Raw genomic sequence first — 11,161 nt, 5'->3', positions numbered from 1 at the left:
GTGTGTGTGTGTTGGAAGCCTCTGATGCTGACAAAGAGTAAGAGCTCTGAAAGGTTGAAACCAGAAATCGCTTTGACATATTGGCCAAAATACACTGTATTACACTGTATTGTCCAGTTATGTGATAACTTTGTGCTGTCTAGATCCTAAAGCCACACATTAATCCATGCAGGACAGACCAGCCAGTCATCTGTCAGCAATAAAACATGGTGGAAGAGGCAAATTATAAACTTTTCATCAAAAACCATCCTGCTGATTTGTCTGCCATCAGGGTTACAGTTATTGCAGTGTTTTTCCAACAGATCTCAGAGGACTAAAGACTGGGGCTGGACTATTACAGTAAAAGGGACTCTTTCATCCAGCATTACACACACCAATTACACCCACTGACCCTCTACAACATGGCTTTGTTTCTGCTTGCATAGAAAGAACTGCCCTCTCATCACTGATGCATGAGTCTGACTCAGTTTGTGTGAATGAATCTTTATATCACGGTCAGACAAAATAAACGTGAAGCCTGAAATCAAATGTAAAACATGATTGGCATAACACAGTTTATACATTACATTTTATGGTATGAGACTAGGGTCATTTCTTTGTTAAGGTGTCTCTGTTTTTATTATCCTCTGCCACTGCTTCAACCTTTGAAGTGATAATCGTGTTGTGCTTGCTCAATGTGACCATAAGGTGGCACTAGTGGTTCAATTAACACACAGAAGATCTGTTGAATGATTTGCTTTTTTCTACTTTATTCTGACAAAGATGTTGTAAGATCCACCTGTGTCAAGATACAATTGCTGTGTGCACACTGAACATTAATGTCTACTCTATAACAGAAATAGCTAAGAAACTTGATTTTATTAGCCTAGAACCTATTTATAAATCCTTCATAACAACACCGAAACTGGACACATCTATATATATATATATAAAAAAGTAGCAAATGGAAATTAGGTGCTCAACTTTTGGAAAATACTGATTAATAATCCACACACACACACACACACACACACACACACACACACACACACACACACACACACACACACACACACACACACACACACACACACACACACACACACACACACACACACAACACACACACACACACACACAGGGACACAATCATCTTTATATATATATTATGTAACAATTATCACAACAAAGAACACATGAAAATGTTGTGGGTTTTCAGCTTTATTTTATTTTATTTTATTTTATTTTATTTTATTTTATTTTATTTTATTTTATTTTATTTTATTTTATTACGACACCAAATATTAAATTGATACAGTATGTTCTACTACTTACATATGATTTTTTTTTAACTTATTTAGTTAAAATAATGATTAAATTAAAATAGATGTTATAATAGAATAGAATTAATAGAATTCAAATTAAAATGAAGTAAAAATAATAAGATTATTTTTAATAATTAATCTTTTTTTTTTCTTAAAAGTATTTCTTAAGTAAAACTATGTGTATGTAGAGATGCATTTCTCATCAGACAAGACCAATAAGGATTTATGAATCCACTTTCGTCATTGTCGCCACCACAACCATTACATGGAGACGAGAGGACTGCGGGGTCCCAGTCCTCCCTCCTCAGAGACAGAGCAACAACAGCAGGGAAACCTGTTAGTATCATTATCAGATATTTAGGCCAAGTATATAGGACAGAGGACTAAAATACTGTTGTACATTAATTAAGCCCACCATGAAGTAGAATATGTGATATCCAGCAGCAGCAGGGGATATTTTCTGTGTCTCCCTGTGGGTTTTGCATTCCTCAGTCTAGTGTGGCAAGGCTGCTGACAGCCATAACAGTAACAAAATCCCTAAACGTCTCAACACCGCACAGATAATTGCTGTCTTACAGGAAATAAACAGTCCATTTTCCATTATCCATTCAGAAATTCTACTATAAATATGTCGTAGCAAATAATGCCATCATGTGCGTTGCCAATTTTGCTCTTCTTGCAGGATCTATCCCAACAGATTTTACAATTTAAGATGTAATTTGCTCTATTTGATGAATAAAACAGCACAATACCTTGCATAAAAAGAAAACACTGCATGTACACATGAATGAACCAACCGTGGATGAATCAATCAATCAATAAAAGATCAAGTGAAGCCTCTCTGTCTCAAAGACTCTGGAGGATTGGGACAAATCCCCTTCTTTCATGTGGCAATGAACGCCTCCGTTAGCACAGATCCCAACCAGCTCCTCTGTCCTGTCTCCAGCAGGGTGTTCCTGTGGGTAAACCCATTAACTGTGAGCTTATGAAGTTTGGGGAGCGCCACCTGTGTGAGGGTCCCAGAAGGGGCCCTTAATAAGGCTCTAGTGTTCGGCCAGGAGTGCAGTCTCTGAATAAAGCAATCATTACAGACTAATTCTGGTGCATGTGACCTGTGCTCACATTCCTGCCTCATCCCAGCCTCCCTTTCCACTGCTGCAGACAAGCAGTTTTCAGCACAGAAGGAAAGATATACAGGGTAGATCAGGGCTAGTTTTCACAAGGGCTGTATTTCAGTAAATGTAATATTTTGAGCCAAAAAACAATGGTATAAATGCTTCTTTTAACTACAGTAGCTACAGTAACACTTAATAAAGTACAAATGCAATAAAACCACACTGGGATAAATTAATACAATTAAAAGCCAACAATATTACATTATTGCTATTACAAATCAAATATAGAGTAAGTCATGGAAGTTTTTATTTTTTTCAATTGTATTTCATATTTTTTTTAAATGGCATTCATCCGAAATCAGTGTCAATAAACAGAAGGTTCCCATTGTAACAACCTACCTAATTTACGGGGGTCAAAATGTCAATTATGTTAAATAGGCTGTTAATGATATCTTTTTTCTCAGGCAGTAATGATGGAAATTATCAATACGTTTTTCTTTTTTTCCCTTTTTTTTGTAGCCAAGACAGTCTGGAAAATCAACCTACGAGAAATATTCAACAAATGTAAAAAATATGACAGCTAATCCTGGTATCTCCTGAATCAGCCAAGACAGATAAATAGGCTAGCTGAAACTGTAGATAGAAATACTGTATTATTGTTTTAGCTGTACAGATACAGCTGTGTTGGGAAGACATGAAACAATTAAAGGGATAGTTCACCGGAAATGAAAATGTTGTCATATTTACTAACCCTCAAGCTGTTCCAAAACTGTATGAGTTTCTTTCTTCTGTTGAGCACAAAAGAAGATATTCTGAAGAATGTCGGTAACCAGACAATTGCCATTGACATACTACATAGTATTTATTTTCCTACTATGGAAGTCAATAGCTACCTTCAACGGTTTGATTGCCATATTCTTAAAAATATCTCCTCTTGTGTTCAACAGAAGAAAGAAACTCATACGTGAGGGTGAGTAAATTATAGAATTTTCATTTTTGGATGAACTATCCCTTTAAAGATTAAAAGAACCCTTACTACTAAAGTTTTATAAAACTTGACTCAATATAGCCTATTGTATTTTGGGAAATCACTAAAATGATTCATTACCCTACATCATTAAAAACAGCTGGCTAATAATAGTAATTTGTTTGGGAATATATATGAAGAGTTCAGATGCAAAAACCTCTAAATGCCATCTGAAATTTCCTCCTAGAATGATCATTTTTATGAAGCTCGTATATTTAAGTTCAGTAATTTCACTTAAATGGCAATGAAAATGACCTATTAATTGCCATTTAAGTGAAATTATTGAAATTAAATATACGAGCTTGATAAAAATGATCATTCTAGAAGAAAATTTCAGATGGCATTTAGAGGTTTTTGCATCTGAACTCTTCATATATATGCCTACATTGGTCGCACTGTCAGTTAAAGATTCACTAAAGAAAGTCGACTCATTAAAAAACATTCGAGTTGGAATCGGACAAAACATTCTGCTAATGATTCACTAAAAAGAGTCGACTCATTAGAGTTATTCGTTCAGGAATCGGAAAACATTGGTCGGAGCGTGTGCTGAATCAGTGAATTAGCGCAAATTACTGTTATAGTTCACACTTGTAATATAGCTGCTACTTTAAAGAAAAGTGGCTGGCTTCAATTTTTAAGTACAATCAACTTGAATCAACAATGATTGAGTCAATTCAACTTAAATTAGGCCTGGGCCTACAATAAAATGAGTTAAAGCAATGTAAAAACATATTATGTCATAACTTTTTTATCATATTTTTTTTTACAGGGAAAACACCCGTTCGAATCGTTAATGGGATGAAGAGCTCACGCGCCGTGTGTTGGTGGCAGTAGTGCTCTGCTCTGCGCGCGAGGCTCTCCATTCGTCACGCTCGGAGCCGCTGGGCGGGGAGAAAGAAAGAAACCTCACTAAAGCTCACTAACACTCAGCAGAGGAGAAGCCACGGTTCACAACTGAGGACGCGCACGGGAGAATATCTTGCAGGCGTGGTGAATAAAAGAAAATCGAAGCATCTCAATCCAAGCACTCATCTTTTCTTGTGGATTTTCAACGGTTTTGATGTCGGCTGATCTGGTGTGAAGCGTTTACCAGTTCAACTTCTGTTTTTTAGGGGGGAGTGGAGGTAACATTTCAGCTTCATTCGTGTCTTGTAAACGGAATGAATGACCAAGACAAAGGTTGACACCGGTTCCCCGACGCATTTTGTCTCGTCGAAGGAGAAGAGGCAAAAGCAGAAAATGGAGAGCAGCACCGGCGAACAAGAACAGCCGCCTGCGCAGCCGCTGCAAGTTAACGAGAAAAAGAAAACACACCGGGCACCGTCTCCAGCAAGACCCAAAGATGTGCCCGGGTGGTCCCTCACTAAAATCCGCGGAGGTATCGGCACGCCGACGCTGAGCGTTAAACCGGGAGCCATATATTTAGGCGGTCGCGTGTCCAGACGCAGCCCGGTTACCGGGAAAGAACCGAAAACAGAGAAGAGTAAACCGACCGGCAAGCCCGCGCTACCCGCGGCCGGTGCTCAGAAGAGCAGCGCGAAGTCCAATAAAAGCGCTCGAAGAAAAGTTTCGGACGCCAGCATCGGATCGGATGATTTAAGCAAGGACTCCGGCTGCGCTCCGGGGAAACTCTCAGCCACCGACAGCAGCTCCGAGCTCTCGGACTGCGCCTCCGAGGAGAACAAGGTCTCCACAGACGCGCTCAGCAGTGACACCGAGACCAGCAGTCGCGGGGGGATCGACGGCGATAAATCGGCTGCAGAACATGGACTATTGGACAAGAGTGGTCAAACCAAGACCAGCGTGGAGAAAGAGCGACTCTCGCTGGGAATGGAGACCGCAGAGGGGAGCGTCTCTCCCGGCGACGAGCGCTCGCTCACCTCGTTCGACAGCAGGATGCTCGCCAGCACTTCCCTGGCGTTTTCGGACCTGACTGAGGAGCTGATGGACGGGATGCAGGAGGAATTAATCAGGGAAATAGAGGAACTCAGGTCGGAAAATGATTATTTAAAGGTAAGATTATGATTATATTATTTTATTATTGTAAAATCAAACATCAAAGCATTACAGTAAAACAAATATTTTCATGATTTGTTATCACAACTTTTTATCTTTTTTCAAATCAACTTAGATAATGTGGTTCAGATAACATAATATTTTGAGTTTCTATTTATTAAACCAATCTCCTTCGTTGTATTAACTCAACATTTTCACTTCAATTAACTAACATTTTTAAAGAAACCTGGTAAGTTACTTTTTTTAAGTTAAACCAACAATGGTGTCATATGGCACCATGTTAACCACTGTCTCCACCAAAATGTCATATTGCTCAGTTTAAGGTTACAACTTGGATTTTATTCTAGTCCTTTGGCTGATGCCAAAAACCAAAACACTGATCTCAAGAACATATGATGCAACATAAAAACCTCCAAATAACCAACTAGAACCAAAATGGTTCTTTTCAGAACATTTAAAGAATTTCAAAAAAGAAATTCCCCAAAGTATAGCCAGTAACACTGTTGTAGTTACAACAGTGAAACTGTAGTGCAATATTAGTACAAGCAGCTAACAATATTTTTTTTATGGTCATGATTATGACAACCAACTAGATTGAAAATGCTGAATTACCTTATTAATAAAACAAATCATATAAAAGTGGTAAATTAATTACACTATAAGGCCACTTAGAAATTTGAATCAAGAAAATCAAATTCATAAATTTGTAGAGTAGAAATTACAGAAATTGATGTGAGATGATAAATGGCTGGAAACTAAGATTTTTTTTTTATAATGATGAAATGTATCACAATAACTGTTGTTATTGTATTTGGTGGAAACTAGTTGGAGGGTCACCAGTAATACTATATTACTGCATATCATTATCATTGTTCCTACATGCCAGTGTGTTCCCTCTAAAACTGGAAATACTCATTTTATTCATTTTGCAAGGCATATACTTTGTTTGCTATTAGATGGGTTTGTCTTTTCCACAGAATTACTATGATATGTAAGAGCTGAACAGTGATTCCTTTGTAATCTCGGTTTTCATAAACTATCAGAAGACCATGACAGAACCAAATCTTTTTCATTTGACATGCCTAATATAACAGCATAAAAAAGGCTAGTGTTTAGTTGTGTTGCTTGAGTAATGCAGCTGTTTGTACAGATGCTTGCAGCAGTCCACTGCGCCCGCGCCCACTTTTCACTCCATTGTTTATCCGCGCGCTGAGCACGTGACGCGCGCTGCAGTAGTTGACCTATATTCACTGGAAATGTGTGACAGCACGCGGTGGCCCACAGCATCTATCAGCCTCTGAAAGTGGGATGCATTTTTTACCCGTTTGAGGTATAGTTTATTTGTGTTTAGAGCCATGTGCTTTGTAAACATCGCAGTATTGTGCAAACTCATCATAATCATAATGCAGCATAATGAATTTGATGCATATATTGGTTTTCACACCACCCTTGATAATAGGTCAGGGGCATGCATTTTTTTAAGGGGTGCCAGTGGTAGTCCGGACTTACCTGGGTAGATCTTTTATCATTTAAACCTAATATATATTTTTAAAAAGCTTGCAAAATGCATAGTAATTTCTAAAATGATGCATTGTTTGTTTTTGTGTATATCAGGATGAAATGGAGGAGCTTCGCTCTGAGATGCTGGAGATGAGAGACATGTACATGGAGGAGGATGTTTATCAGCTCCAGGAGCTCAGACAGCAGCTGGATCAGGCCAACAAGACCTGCCGCATCCTGCAGTACCGCCTGAAGAAGGCAGAGAGACGCAGTATCCGCGTGGCCCAGACTGGACAAGTGGACGGAGAGCTTATCCGCACACTGGAGCAAGACGTCAAGGTTAGTGCGGCACGGTATTTATTACAGATAAAACCTACCAATCATATTCTGTTAGGTAAATGATTGTGATTGCTTGAGTTTGCATTTGAACTACCCCTTGTGAAAAAGAAGTGTGCTCAATTGTTCACTGTGTACTTGTAGTGCACTTCAAGTTTGTTTTTTTAGAAACTATACTTGCAGGTAATATAAGCGAAGTAAAAAGCCAATTAATTGTACTTAAAGAGAGTCCACATTCACATTTAAAAAAGTGCACTTTGTAATAATTACCTCAAATTAAAACATTTTAATGATTGTTTTAATAATCTTTTGTCATGCTTAAAAGTACACTTAATTTGATGCATTGACTAACAAACTAAAGCACATTTAAAGTACTTGATTGTAATTTCTTTAGTGTAAATTTAAACACACAGTTGAAGTTAATATATTTAAAAGTTAATATATTTGAAATGTACTAAATTGCAACCTCATCATTTCAAAGTTCAAGACAGAGTTTCAAAGACATCAGAGTAGATTTTAGTTCACCATAAATGCTTGTACAGTACACTTGAACCATTTCAAGAACAATAGAAGTAATTATGAAATTACATATAAAAATGTACTTTTTTAATATAAACTATATATTGAATAAGACATATTGAACTTGAATACACTTTCATTTAATTGTAAATAACATGGAATTAAGTGTCTGAAATCATGACAGTCAGTTTGCACTTAAGCATATTCTTTTAAAGTATATTAGTTCCATAAGTTGTTTTCCACAAGGGACCTCTGAATCCCATAAGTGAATCTTATAAATATCCAATGATGTAGATGTCTTCAGTAGACTGTAAGATCATGCTTTAGCCTGCATGTCATGCACCACGCAGGCAGCTGTCTCACATGGCTGTGGACACAATACTTCCTTTATCTGGTCTGTCAGAGGAGAGAGAAATAACCATGATGTCATTCCCATCGCCACTGTCTGTATTCGTCTTTTAAATGGCTGATGTGTATACAGTAACAGAGGGAAGGAAAAGGGAGGGAGAGTGATTTCCTCTGCCAAGCAAATGCTGTGGCTCTTTGTGCTATTGAGACTGACTATGGTGGTCTTAAACAAGTAACATTGTCACATACTTAAGTTTCACTACTCAGGACACAGCTGGTAAGGATCAGAAGTTTTAACACACAATCGATGAGGCAAGGCGAGGGGGATGGTGTCTGCAGGAAAACATCGCGGCCTCTGCTGAATTCTTTAACTGCTGACAGGAGTCTCCTAACACAGGGTCAATTGTCTCCCCACGCTACTGGCACAGCCAGGTCAAATTACACTGATCTCTGCAGCGTTTCGTGTATTCAACTGGTTGATATACTCCATTGCCACCGCTGTTACAGACACTATGCTTTGAGGAGGAAGAACATTGTTTCTTTAAGTTCAGCTTAGCACAGCAACAAAGCACCGTATAGATCTAAGTGCTAACTCAGATTTTCTTGTACCCTACAGGCTTATGAAGATATGCTACAGTATTTAGTTAATTTGTACAGTGGCTGATGGCCTATATAAACCAATATACTCATGACTGATTGGTCAGATATTTCCTAATATTCACCATCGTCCATGGCAATGCTGTTTGGCAGACTTTCATGTCTCTTGTTTCACACCAATGCTCTCTCTCGTTTGATACAAACACAACTGCTGACATTTTTGTCTCAGTTATTGATTGTAGTGAAAATGACCTTGAGGATTTTTGCAATGTTCATCTTGTTTCTACTGATTGTTTTGTACATTATGACCTAAAACTAGCAGAAAAAGGTAAAGGTAAAACTAACCCAAAGGGACCATGATGTTGAGCATATCATCCAATCATGGATTATTTTGCGATAGACCGACTCTCTTTACATTATCCTGCCTGTTATTTGGCTTACTTACCAAAATATATACATGATTTGACTTCAAATACTAATTTGAGTTTAAAAAATATTGTATTATGTGAAATCCACTGCCCCAAAACGATGCCATTGTGGAGAACCATGTTATTACCATACAGCTATATATATTTGCATGCATATAAAATACAATTTAATGATGACATATTGAAAATTCTAAAATGAAATACTCAGAACACACAACATTTATTTATTGCATTGTTTATCATGCATTAACAAGACTGTTGGTGGATTTGGATCTACTGGTTGATTTATCTCAAAATGCTAAATTATTACTGGCCGCTACATTACTAATCATGTTCTATGTTAAGTAAAACCCTTGATTTTTGTGATACTTTAACTTTTTAAGGCCCAGATGTTAACGCACATGGCCCACTTACCGGGTGTTTCCAAATGAATAAACCTCATTCAGAGGTCAGTGATATTCTGACCAAGAGGCTGTGCAAGACAAATGTTTTTTTCCCCTTGGACTTACCCTGTCATAAAAGAGTTTCCCATGTTCAGATTTTTCCCATCTTGCTCTGGTCTCTCGGGACCGTGGGGGAGGTTGATGATGTCATGGTCAGGAGGGGGTAGGGGTGAAAAGGGTTGATGGAGGATTTGAATGTTTGTAAGATCCCTGCACCATTTCCTGCTCTCTGAAGCACTGGCCTCATTTCTCATCCAGTGAGAGCAGCTTCTCCCAGATCTGTCAGGGGAAGGATGGAAAACAGCTCCACACCTTCTCATCAGCTGCTCTGGCTTATTAAACAGGGTTTGGAGAAGTACTGTAGCTTCCTCTTTCCCTCTGTTACCCATCTGAGCTTCTTCTCCAGTCATGTGCTCATGCAAAACAACAGCTGAGAACCAGAGACAATGATTACAGCTGTAGGAGACACAAACTGTCTAAATGAGATCTCTTCTGTTCCTTAAATCTCGATAATCTAGTGCATTACAATTTTATCACTCCCATTATAATCCAACGATTAGCAGTGCCGGTGTTATACAGTTTGCAGGTTGAATATCTAAACATGCAATATAGCAAAATAAAGAACAGACCTGTGTTATTCTAGCTTAATGCATTATTTTTTCATCCACATTTGAATGTGGTAAGTTTCATAAAAAAGCAATATTTTAAGCAAAAAAGCTGAGAAAATCGCATTTTTTTCAAAAGACTACATCCAGATCACATTCAGAACGACGATCAAAACAAACACAGATGGAGTAGATTGAGTCCATCAACACCCCTAATGCTTGCACAGTCCTATAGCTCGTCCTGGGTCGACATTTCATTCTATTACATAGGCAGTTTTGATTTATATGCTGTTTAATGTTGGTGATCGCGTTATTTTACTTAAGCATCTGCTTTCATATGACATCGCTTGTTTCTGCTTCTTCTTCACATGTGAACATGGAAAGCCGGAAAAAGTCCGTCAATGGCGGGGAAGCGCTGTCTCATAAATTATGGAAATTAATGGGGGGAAAGAGTTCAAATCATACCATGGATATCATTAAATATTTCTGCTCATGCTCAGACTTAATGGAGGTTTGTGGTTTGTGTAAGTCTCCGGCTTCCAAGAAGAAAGTATCAGATTTATCCAAGTCCAAATTATCTGAGCTCTGCTAGTTTAATTTACATCTCCAAAATTTGTTGCTATTTTTATTTCTGAGACAAAGTTAATACTTTAAAGAGTTAAATTCCAAAGTATACTTCAGTTTTGACGCAAATGCATAGTGTAGCCATGCGTACAGCACAACTAATAGTCTTTTATTTGATTTATATTAAAAACGAATACCCCCTCACAGAAGCTCTCGTCAACCTGGCCGTCTATTGTTGTTGCATTTTTCTTTCTTTCGACTGTGAAACAACAAGCTGGGCTAGTGACGCCTTTGGACCAACCAATAGGGCGGTGCAGGGATGATGTATTTTTGTTGGCCAAAACCCAGAAACAAGATCA

General features: G+C 38.1%; 1 protein-coding gene across 2 annotated transcripts in view; it reads left to right on the top strand.

Annotated features, from left to right (window-relative positions):
* The first annotated feature begins 4,354 nt into the window (after positions 1-4,354).
* mtcl2 (microtubule crosslinking factor 2) overlaps positions 4,355-11,161 on the top strand; it is a 51,493-nt gene continuing 44,686 nt past the window's right edge. For both annotated transcript variants that reach the window (XM_082144490.1, XM_082144489.1), the window contains exons 1-2: positions 4,355-5,459; positions 7,077-7,301. In XM_082144490.1, the coding sequence (XP_082000616.1) occupies positions 4,611-5,459; positions 7,077-7,301 (1,074 nt within the window). In that variant the 5' untranslated portion in view covers positions 4,355-4,610. The remainder of the gene's footprint in view (positions 5,460-7,076; positions 7,302-11,161) is intronic.

This window comes from Leuciscus leuciscus, assembly GCF_965113295.1.
Source record: "Leuciscus leuciscus genome assembly, chromosome: 18".
Taxonomy (NCBI): Eukaryota; Metazoa; Chordata; class Actinopteri; order Cypriniformes; family Leuciscidae; genus Leuciscus; species Leuciscus leuciscus.
This window is presented reverse-complemented; position numbering and strand designations above follow the sequence as displayed.